Source organism: Battus philenor, unplaced genomic scaffold (genome assembly GCF_028537555.1).
Source record: "Battus philenor isolate CCGP_79_NKW_IND1 unplaced genomic scaffold, ilBatPhil1.0.hap1 SCAF_19, whole genome shotgun sequence".
Classification (NCBI taxonomy): Eukaryota; Metazoa; Arthropoda; class Insecta; order Lepidoptera; family Papilionidae; genus Battus; species Battus philenor.
Window position 1 is genome coordinate 11,471,250 of NW_027181681.1, and position 24,993 is coordinate 11,496,242.

General features: G+C 31.0%; 2 protein-coding genes across 2 annotated transcripts; one reads left to right on the forward strand and one right to left on the reverse strand.

Moving 5' to 3' along the window:
• Nucleotides 1-916: 916 nt before the first annotated feature.
• On the forward strand, nucleotides 917-13,015 carry LOC137921541 (cuticle protein 3-like). Its single transcript, XM_068764336.1, has 4 exons — nucleotides 917-952; nucleotides 3,451-3,645; nucleotides 7,641-7,839; nucleotides 12,283-13,015. The coding sequence occupies exons 1-4, from the start codon at nucleotides 944-946 to the stop codon at nucleotides 12,369-12,371; spliced, it is 492 nt and encodes a 163-aa protein (XP_068620437.1). The 5' UTR covers nucleotides 917-943; the 3' UTR covers nucleotides 12,372-13,015.
• A 1,624-nt stretch (nucleotides 13,016-14,639) lies between these two features.
• LOC137921723 (pupal cuticle protein 27-like) lies at nucleotides 14,640-18,008 on the reverse strand. The gene is made up of 4 exons (XM_068764536.1): nucleotides 18,000-18,008; nucleotides 16,869-17,109; nucleotides 15,265-15,513; nucleotides 14,640-14,752 (listed from the first exon to the last, which is right to left on the reverse strand). Exons 1-4 carry the CDS (start codon nucleotides 18,006-18,008, stop codon nucleotides 14,640-14,642), a joined length of 612 nt encoding a protein of 203 aa, XP_068620637.1.
• Between the last annotated feature and the right edge of the window lie 6,985 nt (nucleotides 18,009-24,993).

Consider the following 24,993-nt stretch of genomic DNA (forward strand, 5'->3'; position numbering starts at 1 on the left):
TGTTATTGTCGTCTTTCAAGTTCAAAGACACCCACAGCAAGGCTCTGGCCTCCCCCATATATCTATGGGGAGATATACTATAATACACCACCTTTGGCAGGCGTGTTGGTAATCGCAGTGTGGTATTATGGTAAGCAGAGGTCGCTGCTGTATATTCTCTGGAAACTTATTTCTGAGCAATGGCAATCCTTTATAATTAATACACAAAGTGTATATTTTGTAAGATCTCAGGAATCGAACTCGCGACCTTCAAGTTCAAGTCTGAATCCTCTGTCGCTTGGTAACCATCGCTTAACAGCTTCTTGCTTCTTAAATAGCGAATTAATCAAATTAAAATAAAATAATGATTTGACTTTAATTTTTAATGTTATAATATTAATTATATTATATTATAATATTGTACAGAATGTATACTTTTTTTATTATTCATAATTTTAAAAATTTTGATTAATTAAATTTATTATGTTACTTCATATGTAATTTCAAATGTTGTATGTACATAATTTTGTACAAGCAAATCATTATTAATGATTTATTATTTGCAATTACTAATAGATATCCATAATGTTGCTATTAAATTTAAAGACTTCATCAATTTTATATGATATATATTAATAAAGCACAAGATTATTAATAAAATATTTATAATGTACTTTTGTAATTTATAAATTATATTTTTTAATAGATGATAGACAAAAACATGAAATATCTAAATAAAAAACGTAAAAGTCAATAATGAAAAACTTACAACGTAATTATATATTGTAGTGGAATAGACAAAAAAAAAACTAAAGTTCATTCTATTTATTGGGAAAAGTTAGATGTTTCATTATAATATGGAATGAATTTTGCAATACACGCCAATGCGTATATAAAGTCGAGGGAAGCTGTACCTAGCATCATTCGAGAAGTCACCTCCGACACAAAGTCACACACATCAACCATGCAGCTGGTGAGTTGATCTAAACGATACATCAATATTAATTCTACATAACTTTGATCCGATTCTTATATTGTGATTAAATAATCGATTATAAAGTTCAAATGTATTTATTATTCTATTTTTCATCATTTTAATTTTTTTTATTTACATATCACGTGAATTGTATTTTTAAAATAATATATATTACATATTCTTTAATAGTAAATTTATATATAATCTTTTCTATAATAATTTTATTATGTCAAATATATAGGCAAGAATAATCTGTGTTAATTTTTTTTTAAATCTCTGGCTGAATATAACTAATACCTTTGTCCATTTTAAAAAAAAATTATAAACTTTTAAATTACAATTACAATAATATATTTTTCCGCTGTACGCTTTTTTTACAATTTATTTAATCTAATATTAAATAATTCCAACAAAATGTTAATCAATGACGTATTAATATTAATATATATTTTACTATGATTGATATCGTTAGAACTTTATATGTAGAAATAAGTTCTAACTTTAAAGTCATTGTATAAGTGAAGATTTATCTCAGAAAGACAAAATAAAACTATGCTTTGTTAAAACGCACAGATTCAATTCGTATGTTCAAAGAAATTTTATTACGTGCATAATTCTGAGAAATACATAAGAGTTTAAAATATTTTTTAATTTTATTTATTATTTTGTATAACTGATTGTTGCATTTGCTCCGGAGAGCTTTGAGCTAAAGAGCTGCTTCACACCACATTGTGTCCCACCAGTAAATATATTTTTTTTAATATTTATCCGTACAATAATTTTTAAGATCCAGTATTTGATACCTTTTCTTTGGTTTCTTTTGTTATCAAAATGTTTAAGATCCACAAAAATCCCTCTCCATGGACGTCCTCTCTGCTGATATGAGGGACCCTGGTAACTCTAGAAATTTCTTTTTTTGCTGCAGCCCCAGCCACTGCTATTTTAGATAGCTCATTTCCATATCCCTGGCCTGCTTTCACAATGGTTTATTCCATGTCAATCACCGCCTCGGTTGCTAAAGATAGTGGAACAATAAGACCCCCAATCTAAATAACTACCTCCAAAAACCCATTTCTGGCGCGGAAAGATTCCTGTCGTTACGAAGTTCAGTTTTCTTTTAAGAGCTTTTGAACCTGGTTACTACAAGTAACCTCTGAGCTCGATTGTCTACCAATCTGTTAAAATTACCAAAGTAACCATGCCTAAGTTTTTGAACGAAGATTCTTAAAAAAGTTTTGAGGAAACTCTCGAACAAATTTACTATCAATTGGTGTAAATTATTCGCCATAGAGCTTTGTAAAGTATCAAGGGCACCGCAAAGTAATGTCGCTTTCTTAAGTTAAATTCACGCGACTACGTTTTAATAAGTTTTTATTTCTAATCATCAATATATCCACTTTCGTTATGAACAACCTTTTACTATCTAGTATACAAATTTTCAGTGCCGAAGCGGTAATAATTAATCGGTTTTTTGTAAAATGTGGCGAAATAAACGACATTACTTTCCGGTTCCCCTAATAATATAAAGTAAAAGTCTAGAAATAAAACACTGTCGTAAGAAAAACCTAATTGAGATAAATCCCTTTTAAGTTCATTCTCCCATTCTGAACAATTAATACTATTTTAATAAAGGCAAATTACTTTACAAGCTGCTGATAACATTGCTTCAACAATGCAACACAACGGTTGCGTTCCTTTTTTATAATTACCATGCTTTTTGCGAAGACGAAAACAATGAGTCTTTAGTCGAAAATGATAAGAAGAATGCACAAAGGCTTTAAACGGGCATTCAAGTTATGAGCGATAATAAGGAAGTTAATTTTTTTTTAATGTCGTTAAAACTTTTGGTGTAGTCGAATAACAAAATGAGAATTATTACGATTTCGGAATCGATTTTTGAACTCGGTTTTCGGAAAAATCGATTTTGACATATATTTTTTTATTCATTATATATTTCTGAGCTTTGAGCTTTTATTCATATAGCCTAATTTGATTTAAACTAGAATCAGATTAAACTGCCTTGTTATTCTTCAACTAAAGGCTGCAAGGGTTCCAAAAGAAGAGCGTTTCAGAAACAAATAATAGAAGAAAGAAATAGTACGGAACACGTATTTAATTTTCGATCATTATTGTCAAAGATCAAAAAGTAGATTAGACTTTTTCCAATGTCTCAATAATTTATTAATACATAACTGAAGAAACTCATAATACGAGCTGCTGCAACTTATTGTATATCGTAAGATTCTCAGAAATCAAAATGTTAGTAGAAGAGTAATGTCCTGGCTGAAAAACTAATGCCAGTGGTGGGGAAAGAGCACCCGTTAGATCTTCAGATTTGTCCTTATGGTCGACGACTTTCGTAAAAAGATGGTACTTAGAGAATAACAAGAAAAATAGATAAGTCAAACATTAAAGTACTTTGTCACCTCACCCATAAGCAGATTCCATAATAACCCAACACATACGTCATAAATAATTTAAATTTTCTTGCACAGGTATTGATCGCCACCCTCATCGGCTTCGCCGCCTCGGCCTTCGCCCCCGCCTACCCCGAGCAGTCAAACCGTCCCCAGGCCGCTTACGAAAAGAATGCCCGCATCATTGCCTTCGACTCTGACATAAAGGAGAACTCATACAGATACAACTACGAGACTGAAAACGGCATCAAGGCTGAGGAACAGGGCCAGGAGGTAAGCTTCAGCAATCACATGTCAATACATAGCTTTTTCAAAAATCAAGAGATGTCGTTACATAATCAAAATAGATTTTCCTTACAAAAATAAAACAGAATAACAAGAAACATAAGATACGTTATACATATATAAAGATATACGTATATCTATAAATTCGTTCTAAGCTATTTTATGTTCAACTTTATATATGTATACTTCTGATGTGCCAAATCACACGCCGTGTACAAAGTTGCTACAGTTACCAAAGATTTGCATTACTATTAATAGTTAAGAAATGGCGATTTAAGTAAAAAACTCGATTGTATTCTTTTTTGACTACGTACATATATATTTAAGTCAACTATATAACATATATAATCAAATAAGAGAGATTATATTTCTCATGTTTATATATGACATGTAGAATAAAAGGGCAAAGGGAACTGTAAAATAATGCGTACAAATATTATTAATAATACGAAACAAAAGATGACCTCAATAGTTAAAATGTGGTTGAAAAATATCCATCATTTTGCAAACGAATGCCACAAGCTTGCAGCGCATAAATAAAATGGTAATACAGTTCAAAGATCAAAAGATTCACGAGCGGCTTTAAAACGGAGACAACACCTGCGATGCCCGTCCCACAGGGTGACCGTGAAAACGTGAAACAAGTCCGCTATTATCATTACAAGTATTTATTTTTGTGTTAAAATATTTATTCGAATGTCACTGTAAATATCATTCTATTTCAAGTCTTTGTTTACAATTTATCCATTGAAACACAGGAGTAATGGTCAGTTAGTTAAGGCTCGTGATTTATAATCGCATACAAATTTAAATCACTCGCTAACGGTGAAAAAAAAATCGTACAGAAACCTCGATATAGGATTAAAAATAGTAAAGATATTTGGCATCACCTTATTCATAGTTGACTTTGATATCTCCGCGAAAATGAAAGCATTCTACATTTTAAATTGAATAGTAACATAACCTAACTTTTAAAAATATATGTTAAAAAACTATTCAATAAAAAACGGTCTACAAAAGTCATAGTCGGCATCATTTTAGTCCATAGACGGTCACAGGAAAGCAAAGGCTTTCCCAAACAAATCTATGGCAGAAACGATAAGTGCCAAGCCTGACAGGCGGGTTGATGATCGCAGTGTGGTATTTTAGTACTCAAAGGACGCTGTTGCCTATCTTCTGGATATTTATATGTAAGCTGTGACAATCAATTTAAGATTGTATCCTGGAAATCGAATCTGAGACGTAATCGCAAGTCTCATTCCAATTTATTCACATTATCATCCACTAGAATTATTTACAATAACTACTTGTATAAAAGAGAATACATATGAATCTATATTGATATGAACTAAAATCAGATTGAGAGTTTGAAAAAAAGTGCTTTATCAAAAAAAAATCCCTGCAAACTCCAAAGTTTTATTTATTTATTTAAAAATCTCCTATGTAATGTATAACATTTTTGATAACGGTATAGTATTTAGTTTGATTTTTTTGGCAATTTACTACAATATTGCAAATTTCTTTAACAATAACCATAATTTTTATGTAAAGTAATATGTGTCCCAATTTAATATTCCTTAATATGGTGACACTAGTACAAGACGATCCCATGTGTTAGATTGCATTCGCTAAGTTGAAAAGGCCAGTGACCAACTCCGTCGGCCGACATTTGAAAGGTTGTAGCGATTATGCAAAAGATCAAGATAGATCTAATTATAGATTCTAGTACATTCATCATTTATGAGGATTGCCATGATGAGTAAATATTAACTCGACATTAATGTCCATATATATTTACAAGTCTAGATTAATGTTAGTCATTAATTCTGACCATCGTTATCAAGTTAAAGTGTTAAGACCTAAATTGCGGCAACTAAATTTTTCGCATATGGAAACTTACAGATATATAATTAAAACTGCGAAAAAAAAATTGTTATCCATTTGGTAGTTTGAAAATCTTTTCTTACTTGGAATTATATTTCACTCTCCTTTTATCCGCTCTTTCTCTTTCTTTCTCTTTCTCTCCCTCTCTCTTTGTGTATATATACATATACATATATATATGAGACATCCAGCTGTGTACTGACTCATCACCATATATCTAAAACCAGGAAGTTTAAACACTTGAAATTTAGTGATTTTTTTTTCACTGAGTACAGGTCAGTTATGACCGAACTTTATGAAAGTTTATCCAGAAGAAAGATTTAAGGGTCATTCAATAAGTCCGAATCGGACTCCCCGGAGCTAGTTACCTTATATAAGCGTGTGGTTCATTTCAATGCATTATGCAATGTACGTTCTCCAGTTTTAAGAATCCGTGTTAAAGTTCAAAGCATATCTACCTTTTATTTTGTACACATTTTTTGTAATAAAATAGTTAAAAACGAGTACATCACTCCATTTGTTATAAAATTATAACGCCAAGGTTTTTTTGAGAACAATATCTTTATATTATAATATCTATGAAATATGATAGGACTTCTTAACACTACAATATCCAACAACGAAATTCAATTTATAATAGTTATGCTTACGTTAGTCTTAGTTCTCAAATATCGCCACGCCAGCGACTCCCAGCAACCCAAGCTTTAAATTTATCTCCATCTAACCTTGTATTTATAAAATCCCAAAATACAGCCCTGCATTTGTAAAGCCTGTTAACAAAGCATGACTACATTCATGACATATAAACTAAATATTTGTTACATGGTCACAGTAATAATCTAAATGACGCTCAAAGACATAATAATCATCATAAAATAGTTTAAAACTTTATAAATGCATCACGTATAATTTATTAATGATATGTCAAAGTTTAAATGTAAATACAAATTGACTAATCTATGTCACAACATAATTTATAACTTTTTTTGTAACACTGGCGATCGATTTAGGTGTGGTGAATTAGATGCTTCATCTCTTTAAGGTTAACGGGTGTTTTGATGTATTTATTTAACCTCCTAATGATGATTTAAAATTTAGTTTCTATAAAGTATTTATTGCTGGTATAGTGACAATTTTCAGTTAGAGGTATCAGAAGGAATATATGTTTATTCCTGTTGTTTACTGTCGAATCTCCCGATCAGTATAGGCACAGTGACACTTCCTGTGACATTATTAGTAAATCTGTAAACTTAAATAGACATAAAGCGTTGAGATATAATCAAACGAATACACATAGACGTAAACGTAGAATGACAGTAAAGTCTAGAAGATTAGCAAGTTGGTGTAGTATCAACAAAATGATAATAGATCGACAAACAGTGTATGACATCTGTAAGATGAAAAGATGACTTTGTTAGGATCATCGGAAATAGGTACAGGACGCTTCCGATCGGTCTTATTGAAAATCTAATGAGTTGGCTTATGTTCAACAGTGAACATCCTATAGCTAAATTTATTACGATGATTTAAATTTTGTTTATTTAATAGTTTACCATTAACATTCCTTACATTCTTTTCACTACTCAAAGATCTATCTAGACATAAAGGTGTAACAAAAACATTCTAACAAAGGTGTCATGTTATAATTTCGTAATTATTAAAAGACTAATGAAGTTACAATAATAAAAACAGTAAATTGATACCAGAAGGACATTCGAGATGGATGTTTAAATGACTGGAACGTGTGGAATCCGATCTTGCATCATATCTTCAATGATGCGCGAATAAGTTATGTTCGTAATGTCAGTAGTTATATAACTTAAGTCATGTATACAGGATGATTGTTTATCGAAATAACTTGGCTAAAACAAATTTTCTAAATTCGTTTTACTATACTTTGTACCATGCTAGGAGTTATTGGTTTGACCTATTCAAATAGAAAAAATAAATATTTCAGGGTGATCACTCTATACAGCCAATAATTAAACCTATATCCAATCAACCTGTATATTTTTGTAACTTTTAAGATGTATATGTGATAAAGTAGACATAAACTCAATTTTTTTTAATAATTTCATTTTGTGAATTGTTTTTTCCAGGTCGAAGGTATTGAGGCTCAAGGTGGCTTCCAATACACAGGTGATGACGGCCAGGTGTACTCCATCAGCTATTCCGCTGGTCAAGCTGGATTCCAACCACAAGGTGCTCATCTCCCAACTGCTCCCCCTACTCCTGAAGCCATCCTGAAGGCTTTGGCACAGAACGCCGCTGACGAGGCCGCTGGTATCATTGATGATGGTAAGTTAACAGATTTTATCATAATGACAATATTATAACATTTTTTTTATTTCCAGAACGTTATTACAATAAAACATACTGCTCAACAAAACACTATACGCCAAGCTCATTCTATCTGGTACAGTAAATAAAGTTGAAATAACATTTTAAACTGATCTATAGCGTAAGACAGTATCGAAAGTATTTAAATGTAATGGTTACTAGTTATTATAAATATTATCATACAATTTTTGGTGTGGTGAATCAAATTATCACATCTTTTAGATGTGGCATTTTTGACTGATAATTTCTTTTATTGAAGAGCTCGATAAAAAGCTTAAAGTTCTAGCGAATACTACTCAACTTTAAGTAACTGGTTTAGCAAATATAAGATTAGATGTTTGAATGCATTCATGTAAGGAACTTGTCTGACATTCTAGGCATTGTATACATTAGACTCAATATATACATTGTTTTGAATTTAGAACTCTTGGAAATTATACCAGCTTACATCTACATGTAAACAATAGTTCATCAATCCTGCTAAAGTAATGGGGTAGAAATTTACATAACAATGTTTAATTACCTAGTAACCAAAGTTACCTATAAACTCGCTGTGACACATTGATTGATTGCTGGTAATTATTACACTGAACGTATGTTAGTTTGTAATCTTTAGTGTTTCGTCATTGAGGTAAATTTAGGTCGCTCATCTTCCTACATAAATATATCACTATATCTAGGTTAACATAAATATGTACCTATATACATATATATGGCTGTATCCCATTCGTCTCTTGGCTTTCATAGCTTTTTGTAAATATAATTTTATTAAATTCATTCTTGTTAAATTTTAGCACAAAAAAAATCATTTAGGTATTTTACTTATAGGACTTATAATTTGAAAATATGTACTTTTTATGAAACCCCTTAACCCTTCTTAAGGCTTCAATTTTGTAAAAATCCATTCTTAGCTGATATGTACTTAATATAACAAATATTAATGTTAAATTTCAAGTCTCTTAACTTTATAATTTTAGAGATATCATGATGAGTCAGTGTACAGGTAGAAATCTATTCAACGTTTGTTTCTGAATCGATGATCGAATCGAATGAGTAATAATAACACTTAAATGTTTTGCTTGCTGTATTGGCCAGTATAGCTAGTCTAGCTATAAATTATGTTACTGGCTATTTACATACATTTAAAAATAAACTTATTAAGTATATTATTACAGACCTTTGTTCCGAACTATATAATTTACAAATGTATGAATTATTAACATCGTATTTCTCTCAAATAGTACAAGTCTGGCCCATGTCTTTCTTTAATGTCAAAGTGGACTCGACACAAGTATAACCCTTTCGCTTTAATATAAGAATATATATGTTACATAGGGAGGCACAGGAATTTTAGAAAGTATAAGATGAGGCGCAGTTCATATAATATGAAAAAATACTGCGATATCACCATGGATGTCTAAGATATATGTCTCTTTTGCTATATATATGTGCTTTTAATCATATAATACTATAAAAAATAATATTTAGAAATCGCATTTCGAAACGCATAATAAATCACGGCGAGATGATAGCTTACAACGTTTATATGGCTAAACAGAGAAAATTATCGAATCACTCCACCCAGATTGCGAACAAGGCAAATTGCAGCGTAATATGAAAATAATGGCCGTCTATACTTTGTAACATTCGACAAAGCGAAAACGTGGGATACATCTAAATAATAGCGTGAATTATATTTATTTATTTATCGAATAAGTTTAAACAGTAGAAGTTAAAGATATTAATATATCTTTGCAATTATGAGTATTTGTGAATAAATCGTACCACATTAAGACAGTCACAACATCTTCCAATATTGATATTCCTTAGCATTGTTTTACAAAATATAGATCAAGATAAAAACATAATTGTTTACGATAAACCTATATATGAAATGTAGCTAAACACTTAATTACAATAAGATAAAAGAGAAAAATTCTTGATATAGGAACTCTTTGGAACAATGGTAGCTCAGCGGTAGAAGGTAGACTTGTAATCATATGTTGTGGGTTTGTTTTCTGGGAAATATCATATAATTCACACTTTATGCATTAATTATATAAATTTGCCACTGCTCACAAACATATTTCCGTGTTCACTGCGTACTATAATACATTGCAATCATCAACCTGCTTGCTAAGTTTGGCGATTATGGTATGTCCCCTCGTAGATATGTTTAGAGAATACCTATGTCTTACAGGTAGCATCTGTGATCTGAAACAACGACATTAATAATGATATACACTAAAATTGAAAAGGAGAGCCTAGCTTAGACATCCTTAAAGGTAACGCTCGACAGCTCCCAGGAGAGTCCCGGATTGAGAGGCCACCAAGTTCTTACATAGCTTTGTTAGACGCTCTACGGAGTAACGAGGTCCAAGAGTCACCACGAGGGGTCCCAGGCGTTAGCTGCAACTTGTCGATAATACCCGCCAATTATTCCTTAATAAATGCAGCCGAGAGAGTTAAACTTGCTTGTTCGGTACTTACTGTCTCACTAGTACGACTTGGAAAAGCGTTAGCGCTGGTAAAAGAGATAGTGGAAGAAACTCCAGCGACGCTTGTGTTCTGGTATGATCAGGGAGAAATATAGCTGTAGCATATATTTCATATCACTCTTCTGTAAGATTTCTAAATTGTTCATTAGATTTTGTTACGTTTTCTATTAACAATCAATTGTTTCATTTATTCATATGATTATACATTTATGATGAATGCTAAAATCATATTGAGCTTTCGTATAATGGCAACTTTAACTTCAAAGAGGTTTATAAGCGTGTCCTGGTCTGATAAGAGCTCATAACAAAGTTGGATAGCTTATTGTGACTTTTACATATCTCTAACACAAAAAAGCAATTTATTTCCAAGTTCATTCATTGCTTAAAATTCCTTGAAACTTATTTAACTTAGATTTATTACAAAGGTTGCTTCAAACGATGTATTCATTCCTTAATAATTTAACAAAAAAAGGCTGATTACAAATTTGAAATAACAAATCGCATCCGTTTCACACGCTTATATGTCCTTGCAGCAAGAATTGGTGGTTAAATCGTTACATATCGCACTGACCTTTGTACTTTTACACAATAACCTCTCACTCCACAACACATCTGTGAAACTAGATGCGATTTAAGTCAATGGAATAACGTATATTTTAACTTGTTCCTTTTCTAAAATTATGAGAACATTTAAAGCTATATCCGACGTAGGATTTTATGATATACACATATAGTAACGCTCAATGATTGCCTTAGTTTTTACGTGAAATTGTTGAGAATAATGAGACAAAATAATAATAGATACAATCACATGTCCATGTTGAAATTAGATTCGACTTTTGTTGGATATAATGACTTCGTATTGTAATAAAAATACACTACACGAATAACTTTGAATACAATAGCTTTGTATCTAATTAAGAAGCAATTTAAGAATTTCCTGGTATTATAAGTACGCAGTTTTATTAATGTGTTTTAAGGTCACATATAGCTGCTTACTTTAACCTTTATTTATTTATTAAACCTTCTTACAACTTGTATAATGGCGGACTTAAAACCTATTTACATTCTCTGTCAGATGACAGATGACATCCAAAATAGCGCAGAGACAATTGACAAGTGTCTAAATGTTATCCAAAAATTAATTAGATATATGAATATATGCTACATATATATGATTAATACTATACTTATTATTTAATTACTAATATGTGCACACATATATACATATGCTCTATAAATAATTCGTCAATAGAGAGAGTTATGACGATTCTTCCGCGTATAAGTTTTGAAATTTTTTATCTGTTGTCAATTTATTTATCTATTTCTTCTTAATTTACAATATTTAAAAATCAAGGAGTATACAGTATATTAATTGTAAACTATGGATATCATTGAAAAGCAATGGTATACCAGCGGTAGACGTTGTTATAAATAATAAAAATATAGATTCTTTGTAATATAATAATAAGATAAAAAATAATAGATTAAAGTTTAATCATTTCGCTCTTTAAGAAGAAGGACCCTGATGGGCAATGGTAGCCAAGCGGTTGAAACTGAAACTTGTAATCGAACGAAGATCTCGGGTTCGATTCCCAAGATACAGTCTTTTATTATTCACCATGTTTATTAACTATATAGGATTGCCACTGCTTATATAAACCATACTGCGACATGCCCACTCGCCTGCCAAGCGTGGGAATTATTGTAAATCCTTCCATAGATATCTTTAGGAAAAGTTCATGCCTTGCAGTGGGCATTTATGCGCTAAAACATCGATAGATATTATTTTTATTATAATACAGGGTATAAAACTTATATTTCGTTAAATTCAATAAAAAAATTATTTTTTTAAAACGTTTTTGTATAATCGTGTTTTAACATTTTCTCTTCTTGATTCCAGGTCAATACAACCCTGGTAAATACGGTGGTGGTGCCCAGCAGTACACAAGGGCCCAGAGCACCGGTTTCCGACAGGCGTACAAATTCTAAACGTTACTTTACGTCGCAAAGGTTGCCAGTATTAAAATAATACTCGATATTTTCATTGTGAAATTTTCGTTTTTAAAATTCAGATCGATTATTTACGACTATAAATTTATTACTTATCATTGCCATACATAATCTTAAGACACACCAAATTCATGCTCGACCAAATAGATCTAAACCAGGCTCTCTACATTATGTTGCATGTGAGACTTAAGTTATTTTGACCACAACACCTGCAAACAACTAGATAACTTCAACAAAATATAGGTTATAGATGAAGTAAACAGCGGAAAACTACATTGAATGATCATTTATCTTCCGGACTGTTTAATTCAAGTCAATAACATATCTTCCTCTTACTAATGCCTTGGAATAGACCAGAAGATATGATAGCATGGAAACATCTGTTTATTCTGTCAAGACATTTCAAGACAGACACGATCAAATGAAGAAACAGTTGAGAAGAATCACAAATAAATGTTAAATTAAGTCGAAAAGCAGTCGTTTGAAATGTTGAAATGAAAATTTCACAATGAACACTTCTATATATCATTTTAATAGGTTTTAATATAAGAATTTCGTGATCATTTAGTGTATAATATTCGATAATGCTGTCATAGTCATATCATTTATCAGTTACATCAATGAGGCGGTTTATTTATTCTGTGAATAAATCCTTTTATATTTTCTCTATAATTGTATTTTTATTTCTTCTTTTTTTCTCTAGATAAAACATTGAAAATGCTCTAACTATGGACAAATTCCATATGTACTTCAAAAACTATGATTCGTTGACCTACTATACTAAAAATATATAAACTATAAAAATTACACATCGATATCTATTCTATATTTGGGGATTACAATGATACTCTTTAATAATTAAGCAGTAGTTAAAGCCATCCCACATCTATTCTATATTTGGAGGTTACAATGATACTCTGTAATAACTAAGTAGTAGTTAAAGCCATCCTACATCTATTCTATATTTGGGGAAAATAATAATACTCTGTAATAACTAAGAAGTAGTTAAAGCCATCCTACATCTATTCTATATTTGGGGAAAATAATAATACTCTGTAATAACTAAGTAGTACTTAAAGCCATCCTACATCTATGCCATATTTGATAATTACAATGATATTCTATAATACCACTTAGTTAAAGTCATCCTACTTCAGCTCGAGTAGCTTATATGATGTAGCTTAATGCCATCCTTTATAAGCGAGTCTAATAGTGATATCTATTCTTCATTTGCTAATTTTTAAGTATATTCGTTAGCAACGACGTTTATTTTGATTTAGCTACATTCTATCAGAGATTATTCAATAGGTAAAGTCGTTTTGATTAAATTTCAATTTAGATTTCTTTTCCGTATTTGTGGATGATTTAGTGTTTTTTCTGTGATTTTTTTTGTCTACATTAATTTTATTATAACATTCTAAGCATGCTACATAGTAAAGCATCTCAGTCTCAATTAATGGATAACTTAAAGTCTCCTTGGTAGCAATTGCATTGACCTCCATTTTATACAATGCTTGTTCCTATAGTAAACCTATAATATTTAAACTTGGGATTTCATATCTATTCTGTATATGTAGATGGCTTAAATAACTTTAAACAGCTATTATAAGTACCTCAATTTTACAAGTAGTCACTCTCTACAAGCTTGGGTAGATGTCAATATTAGATTTGGATATTAGATAAACATATACCATTTAAACTTAAATACATTACCTATCTTGTATTAGCAGATCATTTAAAGTATTTATGGTTGCAAATACTTCTACCTCCATTTCACCATGATTTTCTATCATACTACAAGTCTTAGGTAAAGAAACTTCATTTAGGCGTTGTCACCGATTTATTTTCTTAGTTAATATATGATGGCGTCATACAATCAGAATGTACCAATAGAATATATTATTCCTTACTTACTTACAATACGAATGAAATGATAAATATAAGAAATTACACTAAATGTAAATAAAAGAGAAATTTAGAGAAGACCATTTAATTAAAAAACTTTTTAGAATAAACTAAGATAGTGTACTTTTATATATAGATTAAAATCTTATTTATTATATGTACACAAATTTACAATGTATTTCTAGCGGGTTAAATAATCTAGTTAAATTTGATATATACTTATTGTTTATCATCAATGTTGTGAATATAATTTTTTAAAAGCCAACTAAGAATAAATATTAAATTTATTTAAAAAATAAATATACAATGTTACAGAGAAAAATTTGCTAAAATCATTATAGATTAATAACTGTATCCAGTGTTTGGGTTGTAATTTCCAGAACCTGACGAGGATGAGGTTCCTCCGTAACCTCCTTGACCAGGCTTATTACCTGATTTTTCAGGATGATACTGACCTGAAACAAAAATTATTTATTATAAATGATCTAACTCAAATAATATGGTACTTTCAGAAGTAATTGGCCTGTTGCCTTACAATAGAAAAGATTAATTAAAGTAACATATTTTAGAGTGATAACTTCATAAAATATTTCGTGATCAGTCAATATTGATATATGCAGCTGTTAAACAAGAATACAGCTGCAGATTATAGCAGCGTGAACTGTCAAACGCGCGAAGTTCACAGCGAACTGTCAAATGGGAAAGTTTTAGTAATAATTGCATCTTTTGGAAAATTTCAAGTGTCTACTCAATTTACTAAACATTTTTTTCCACCTTCTACGAACTATTTAGTAACGTTACCGGGGGATTCCTGCAAAACCGTCACAAAATAAAGAATTTGGATGACCGATTGGTGATCAATATAGATAACTTATCTGAATACATTAATACAATAACATATATTTAACTTTTAAAGGCAAATTAAACATTTAAAAATATTTGTATATAAGAACACATTGTTAATTACCGTCATCAAATATTCCTGCAGCTTCATCCCTAGCGTTCTGTTCCAATGCCAAGAGAATAGCTTCAGGGGTTGGAGGTGCTACTGGTAGATGAGCTCCCTGAGGACGGAAGCCGCCTTCTCCAGCGGAGAATGTTATGGAGTAAACGTTTCCATCGTCACCCTTGTAAGAGAAACCGCCGTTGGTTTGTAACGCATTTCCTGCTTCCTCAGCACGGATACCGTTGGATGTCTCATAGGAGTAACGAAAACCTAATTTAAAAAAATCTGTATAAATTATAGGATGAACATCTCTTATTTACATTAATCAAAGACCTGTTCGGATAGCAAACTAGCTCATACCTGAGATGAACAAGCAAAAGAAACTTTAAGTTTAAGTTACTTATTTAAAATTTATATATCCTGAAGGCAAACATATTATTCCAGAAGTATATAGTATGTCGTTAATACACAAACGTTCTTTAACAATTTTTTAAATTCAGAATTGAAAGGTCTTTTACATAATGTGAAATCCCAGTATAAAAGCAAATCACTATAAAGAGGAACATTCGTCATCCTCATGTCAAGCGCAAGATCTATACTCCTGGACTTAGCCTTCCTTCATAGATCTCTATTGGAACCGTTTTTAAAAGCCTGCACCCAGCGTCCTTTTTGACATTATCGACTGTCAGTCCGTCTATCTTTAGAGTCCTACGATGCGTTTGCACTACACTACAAGTATCCTGAATATATACATCCTCACCTTTGGCATTATATATACTGGATTCAGTAGTACCTATCATGGTAGTTACTTGCAAGAAGACCTCATCACCAGTGAACTATAGGCAATTTTCACTAATTACCATCACACAGTTAATCGAATTTATTGCAAATTCTATAGATTGTACACTAATTGTATATAATTTTTAAGGAAACCAGAAACCATTTTGATAGCAACTTATGATCATTTCATACAGAATATCAATTCATAATAACACTAATCTGAATTAGTCGCTTTATTCCACATGGCTGTTAAAGGTAAAAAACAATTAAAAAAATATATCGTGCCCTTATGGTACATTATATGAGCAGTGGTAGCTCAACGGAAGGGAACTGAAATTCGTGATCATAGGTCGTGAATTCGATTCTCTGGATACAATTTTATATAGTTCACATTTGGTGTATAAATAGGATTGTCACTGCTCAAAAATAAGTTTCCAGAGGATGGACAACTGCGTCCTCTGCGTAATATAATACCGCACTGCGATCGCCAACCCTAGCCTAGCACGGTGGATATGGTATATCCCCCCCATAGATGTCTTTGGGGAGACCTATGCCTTACAGTGGGCGCCTATGACGATGTCTAAAATATTACATCAAGAAAAACCAAGAAGTCTATAGCTAAATTTTGATGATGTACAAAGATGTACAGTTTAGTATCAGAGGCAGGTGTAAGGCATATAAGAAATATATTTGGGAGACCTATGTCCAACAGTGGACGTCTTATGGCTGAAATGATGATGATGACGTCATAGATTTAAGTAAGATTTATAATATATCGTCAACCTATTTGTTTCACATAATAAATAAGGAGTTCTAATTTTCAACTAAATCTTCAACAATGGAACCTTTACCATTTTCATCTATCTCCTGGTCCTGTTGTAAAATTTCCGCGTTCTTCTCAGCAGCTTGCTGGGGACGTTTGTTTCCTGTGTCTCCATAGCCAACTCCTGCTCCAAAACCTGCTCCACCTTGGCCTGGTGGTAAATAACTATTGGTGGGTGATGAGACACCTTGGTTTGGCGGAAGATAGTTCTTGGAAGGTAGTTTGGCGGCCGAAGCTAATGCGACGACAACTGACAATACGATCTAGAAGAGAATATTTTTTTTATTTAAGGTAATTGTTTGAAAAACTTTTTTTATGTAGAAAGTTTGAAGCATAAGGTATATTAAATTATTTTGCAATTGTCTATGTTGATGAGCTTGATCTAGCATCTGATGTCAAAAGCATAAAATCTTACATGGGAAATTTTGTAACATTTAAACCTAAGCTTTTTGTTTAAAAAGTTATATAAATATGCTATCTATATATTTCTTTTTATTACAGTCGACAAATATATTTACGAAGGAATGTTTACTTTAGATAAAAATTTACATTTTATTTCTACTACGAATTTGTGTTTACCTATTTCGACCAAAAGGTATCTTTTGACGACTTTGCTTTTGGATGTAAATAACTATAAAAAACATTAAAACATGTTCTCTTTTTATTTTTTTGTATTTTAATTGCAAAATAAGAAAATAATGAAACATTGGAATATTATTAGACTTAATATACTTTCCGTCTTCACAAAACTTTAACAAAAATCTAATATAATATTTGTTTTGATTTCTTGTAATTGTTCATTTATACCGACTTCAATTGGAATATTGTTAAAGGTATATACTCGTATATATATACTTTAAGTATACTATTAATTATTTATGACAGATAAACAATCTGTAACCATCTTAATATTAAAATTATCTTTATTATTTTATATTTCTTATTAAATAATATTGAAATATATATGTTTGACATGTACAAAAATAATGAAAATTAAAAAATAATACTTAATTTTTGTAATTACTATTAAATTTAATATACAGATTATATAATAAAAATACCTTTTTTATGTCACAATAAAAATTAGCTTATAAATGATTATAATAAAAAAATCAATATTATTTTAAAAAGAAAAATTAATCTTATTACGTACCATATTCATGATGATAATTTATTTTTTCGTTTTAAAACACTTAAACGAATTCGAAGTTTGAAATTGCACTGTGTATAGTTCTCTTTGTATCGGACTTTTATATTAAACGAAAAAACTATCAAAACAATTACCGATTATTTTTATTATCGGATGACATCGATTTAATTGTAAACCTTGATTATACGATTATCGGAAGAAGTTCACTTTCGAAGAATTCACACAGTCGCTCCGAATCTGTGGCAGGGTCGAACACACTATATCAGGGATGAACAACACGCGGCCCGTAAAACATGCTAAAGCGGCCCGCGAAGTATTTTTAAAATTGAATATACATTTATCGACTTTCTCTCTTCAATGTATTACAATAAAATGGTAATACATACAAAACCAAATATATAAGTCAAAAATGACCATCGGTCAAGATTGAGTCATGTATACGTCTAGCGACCCCCTTACTTCCGACTTATATTTATCAGATTGTATCGAAAAAACTTTTCCAATGTTTTTATTATAAATTTCAAGTAATTTCGTTTTTCTGTTCTTTTCGTGTTTAGTTTTACATTTTGCATTAAAATTTGTACGAGATATGTCTATATTTTTAAAAACACCTATGTCATTATTTATAATAAATAAATAAATTATTAATATGTGTTCTTTAAATGTGTGCTCCGTAAAAAATTGTAAATTAAAAATGGCCATTTAATTATAAAAGTTGCACACCCCTGAACTATATACTTTTTATAATTGTAACAGTTACATTCCAAATCTAAAATGTAGATATTATATGCAATACCCTGGTTTCTACTGCATTAGTAGTATCCAAATTTTATGTTACCTTTTAATTTATTTATTTTTTGATATTATCCGCTTGATGGACCTACGAAATAATCAAGGTCGCCAATGCTGGATGGGGGCAGTTCAAGTTCGATCTTTGTGTCGATTTTGGAGGAGGCCTAAATTTTTCAGTGAGCATGTATGGCTGACATAATGATAATGATGATTATCTGCTTAAAACGTTTAGAGTTCCTGATAAGATAAAATAAAATTAATTTATGTAACATTCGTACTTTTAACTGAACTTACTGATCGTTAACTTATTTGTTTTCTAATTTTCTTTTATTTTAGACCCTACTCTGCTTCGCAAGGTCATAGTTGTGGAGAAGAAGCAGGAAGAAACTCTTCAACAAATGACTTGATCTAACTAGTATACGTTAAAGGAAGAATGCCAGAATAGCCCAATTTGTCAGAATCTGGAATAGGATTGAGCCGCCCTGTAATCGCATTCTTTATCCACAAATTCTCCAATCGCACTATTATTTGAAAAGAGTCTGTAACAAATTGAGACGGCTTTTTTACTAAATCCCTAATACAGTAGTAGAATAATTGATTTCAAATCTTTATTATCAATCAAAAATTTCTCACACTGTAAAAAGGATTTTTACTACTTATCGCTCAATAAACCGTAACACACCTATACGTATTTGTCCACAAACGAAGTAATAACTCTATGAAGCTGAATAAGTCTGAAGGATATTATTTAAATAGCACATCTTGAACTATTTTTTTCTCCAAATATTTGTAATTCACTTAAAAGTTTATTAGTTTCTATTTATTAAAAAAAAGTATATTCGGCTAATGTCTTTTTACTGTACGGCAGGCGTGTAACCTTTGTTAAAGTTTTTCGTCTTATTTTACAGATATTGCTTTTTCAATTTCCTAACCTTTTTTGTAATAGTCACATATATGTTATCTTTTTTACTGTCAATTTTTATTTATCTTAGAATTACAGTACATTCCGTACAGATAATAAAAACATTATTAAAAAAAATCATCTTTTATAAAATTAGAATCAAATAAGTAACGTGTTTAGACACTTTTTATTTATACCGATGCTTTCCGTAGGGCTTTATCGACATCGAACAGTATTGTGAAAATGACATCTAAACGTTTTTATTTTTTAACTGTTACAATTAAATATTGCCCCAGGGATAAAATATCGGTTAAAATTAACATAAACAGAAATGAATATTTCCAGAGTAATATTTTTGTCATCTCTTTAATATTCATTATAATCAAATATCTATTAAAAGTGACAAAAACACATATTTTTATAGTAAAGTACAAACAAAAATTTTACTTAAGCGCCATCTGTTGTCATACCGATGCACTTGCATGGTTAGCGCATGTGCAAAATATTACTACAAATTAATCTCGTTGATGTTAACATGTAAAAATATTAATGTCTAGCAATGTTTTAATATTAACATACATTAGAATAAAAAAATATTTAATAACCCATAGATATTATATTTGTTTACAACAACTGTAATTGCGTTATAAAAGAAATACTAATTAATTCTTAAAATAAATTTGCTCAGTCTATACTAACAGGCGCTAAAAAATTTTTATTTAAATGTTGGTATAGATTTAACTGCGTGAATATAAACATAATATTTGTTTTTAAATGTATTACTTTTATGTACTACTGACTGATATTAATAGTAGTAGGTAAGTGTTTAATATTATTGCGAATTTCACTAATCAAAATACGGAAAATTATGCCTAAAGTATAAGGAAACGTTGGTTATAGATGTAAAAGCTTTACGATTGTCTCTTTCTAAAGGTCGATGTGCAATATTTTACGCCGGGTACTGTAAAGGGGTAAATTTATCACTCATTTCTTGTCAATTAATCTTTGCTTTACCTATCCAAGAATCAATGGTTTAAAATAATAAATGCCCTAATGATAATATCGCAACAAAAAGCTGTTTCAAAATTCAGAATAATACATATTAAAATTAATTATTATTTGCTGTATGTTCCTGCAGACTTCTTACTATAATAAATAATTGGTCTGGCACATTTATCAATAAAATAAAGTAACATATTTCAGTGATCACTTTATACCAGTGATTCCCAAAGTGGCTTTGCAGGTTGTTATCGACCCCTAGGGGTCTATGACAACCTGCAAGGGGTCTACGTCAGTGAAAAAAAATTTGGGGGTCCACGATAGTGGATCTCAACACATACATTGATAGCACCTATTTACTAACTATCATACTATCTTATAATATCAAAACATTTACATTATTTATAAAAGTACCTATGAAGTAAAAAAATTATTATATATGTTTATAAAATTGTGTAAGTTGTATGATGTTGGTATTCGCTTTGTGGTCGCAATACATTTTGAACATACACTAAACTTCACTACAGTTAAAAATTTACAGGAAATTAATATCAGGTAAGTAAGGGGTCTACCCAACACGGAAAAACATGGCAAGGGGTCTACGACACAAAAAGTTTGGAGAACTCTGCTTTATACAAAGTAATTGGAAATAGACTTTAAAGCTTTTACTGTTAAACGAGCTATATGTAACCAATCAAGCTATTTATTAATAACTGCTAATAGCATTTAGCTAATAGTCAATACTTCGCTCTAACAACTTCGACAATTACTTACGTTTATTGTTAAGTACAATACAATAGCTGGTATATTAATATACAAATATAAAGTTTCTTATTGTATTTTGTTTCCCATTTAAAGTTTGTTAGTTATTTGCTTCATAATAACTGTTTAGTACAGATTATATATAATCAGGGGCCGCTTAACCTATAGTGTACGGTGTGCAGTGCATAAGGGCACCGCCGTCTTGGATCATCATGGCCGTAACTAATACCATACTATAAGCTACTTATAAAATAGCTTGTTGGAATATGAAAAAACTTTCTTGTTATGTTATTAATAGTTATAGCAGCAGTGGGGGGGGGGCTAGGGGGCGTCAGGGTTTTATTGCACACGGGCCCTACACGAGATAGAGTCGCTCATGTATATAATTGTTAATTATTATTGTTATGACTTGAAGTAAGTCGCTTGATGCAGTTCAAACTGCAAGAGAAATAATCAAGAAAGTTCATAAATAAACTTACAAATCAATACTATTACATTGTGAATATTTTTTACGTGATAATAGATCTTGGGGATGAATTACTCTGTCTTAACAATATTAAAAAGAGACAAAAAATACCGTCTGAGTTTGTTGAAGGTTTTTCTCAGATCGCGTTTGGTATCCTTATAGCTATAAGTTCAAAAATACCTCATAGAAGAGTTCAATATTATTCTAATTTTCAGAAAATTAGGATTTTCTAGAACTCTTCACATGACGTACTCGAGTGGTTACTTTTATTGATCCTATGTAATTATTGGCGCCCACTGCAAGTCTAGGACATCTAGGATATCTATGGGGGAGATATATCATAATCGCCACTATTGCAGTGTTGTATTATGGTACTCAGAGAACGCTGCTGCCAAATCTCTAGACACGTGTTTGTGAGCATAGGCAATTCTATATAATCAATAGACAAAATGTGAACTATGTATAAAACTATATGATCGCAAGTTACAGTGGTCTACCACTGCTCAGTGGATAGTAATATAAATAATTAAATGGACTTATATGTGACAATATGATAATTAATATCGACCTCGTCTAGGTGTCGAATTTGAATTTCTGTAACCGCAGACATCGACCGCACGTCTATACGGACGTAAATCTATACGATTAGTAAATAGTTTTAAACATGCATTTTGTACGGATCAGATATCTTCCAGACATATACGTTATAAGAGGTAGGATTGGAGTGAATAAATAAATTTTTAACAGCCTAATTTAACAACTACATTCAACTAATTAACATAAAAAGATCTTAGTAGATCCCACTATTTTTGTCTTTTCAAATAACTACAAAAAACTCAATAAAAATGTTTTTGTTACGCCAAGACTCGATTTCTTTTTGATTATTGAATTACTCGTATAAAGAGGAATTAAATATATAAAGAATTCAGGCGTTACTTTGCGGAAGTCCATCCTAAGTAAGAAAACGACTAATATATAGCTACTTCCGCTATGTGGCAGTAGTCGTGCAATAAAGTGCACCGCCCACCAGCCCACACACCGAGTGCGCCATCTAGTTCAGGATTGAAGAACTATTTTTAATGGTCCATGTTATTGAGGATCTCTCTTGCTCGTCTGCCATGTTTGAACAGGGATATTATTTACAATAAATTTTTGACAATTTTGTTTTGTTATTTCCACGCTCCATTTTCGTCCTTCTTAAGGTCTTTCATTAGTTCCTTTACATCCAATACATCTCATATATATCATCTCTTCTTTCGCTTTCTCTATAGAATACTGTATTAATTCAAAATTTTTATTTTTGATCTTTATTTCGCAATTCTTATATTTACCTAAGCTTTAATTTGTATCCATTACTTTATCCTTTACTATTATATGTTTCTTTATCTTAATTTTTATTTCGATTTTTCACAGTTTGTTCGCAATATTTACCTCTCTTCTATTGACTTATGTCATATTCCTATTTATTACTGTTCCGATTGTCCTCCTAAAATGCTCCAGAAAGATTTGGTATCCTCCACTTCTTCCCTTTCTTCATCTTTTTGCAACCAAAATATTCTTGTTATGAACATTATGTGTGTATTATATATGTGGTCACTGTAATTTTTTTAGAGCCCTTTCATTTGTCTTACATTGTAACGGGCAAGCTTTTGCAACCAAAGATTAAATTATATCCCGGACCCATTGGGTCAAATCGCTTCCGTAGGTCACGGAAATAACAGCCTTTTCATAGTCAACAATCAATAAGAATTGATTGTTGACCATAAAAGATTTCGGTTCACCATGTGTTTATAGTAATGGAGACGATTTACTGAATAACTGAAATAAACAGCTATTAGTGAAATACCAAAGCGAAACAGAACCTCCCAGTTGTTTGTGTTGCGTTATGAAATCTGGAACCTGATTTAAGTAAAGAAAAATTTTAATGGCTTTGGGATATTTGTATAACACATTGCACACAATCTAACTTACTAACGCCTCCTTGTAAACACGCATTACACACACATTTATTAGTAGTGAAGAAATTCGTGTATTGTGGTAATACAGTTTTACCTGTTTTTTAAATTAAAATTTTTTATTTGCACATTATACCTAGTTTACTTTAACATTTTGATATACCAAAAATCAACTGTATTAATTAAAAATGTCTATAAACCTAAAATTAAACTTACGTATAAATTAAGGTAAAATTGCGTATGTTTTTTTATAAAAAAAAATTGTTATGTAAATAAAGGATCTGTAGTAAATATAAGGCGACCGGAACAGCTCTACTATGGTAGCTGTAACCAGCGCACGGTCCAGAAGTTGAAATAAATAAATGATCAGTTGTAATTGAAAAATAAACAAGTTAAAATAGTTTAGAGCATACTCAGAAGGGTTTGGAGCTTTTCATGTAGGTGGTAGCGGACCGTGGGCTTTATGAAATCTTCTTAGCGGTTTCCTCATAATCGAGAGATGTTGCCCATTAGACTAGTCTTCGCTTTCATATTTTTCAGGTTTTTCCGTCTGAAAGTTTCACGGAGCAATACACGGTGATGTTGAACGCTATTGAAAATGGATCAGTCCAGCGATTAGGTGCCCAACCTCAAGCCCTTTAAGTTTTTTGTTAACATTTTCGTACTTCCATAATTTAACTATCTAGATTTACTGAGCTCTTCCACGCAATGTGATTACACTCATTGTTTACAATACTTGAGAGTTTTATATATTATATATGTACAAGCAAACCATAGATAGTCGAGTCCTTATTCTGAGGGTAGAAGAATAAGTGCGGCGCACTATTCGCTGGATTCTTAACATTCAACGCTAATGCTACATCTTGAATGCGTCTATCCTTTGCTTTGTATGAGACCTTGTCTAGTACACGGAGATGAAAAAGACCAGAGCGTATAAATTTCACTTTGGTGTTTCTGTGGATCTCCCTGTGTATCAAAATTCTTATTACAAATGTAACGTCAAGACTAAATAAAGAAGTAAATTAGGTACTTAAATCAATAGAAATACTGTATGATGGAAGACACGGATATGTAACGAATGTATATATAATATTAGCGCGAAGCATCGTGCAGATTATAAAG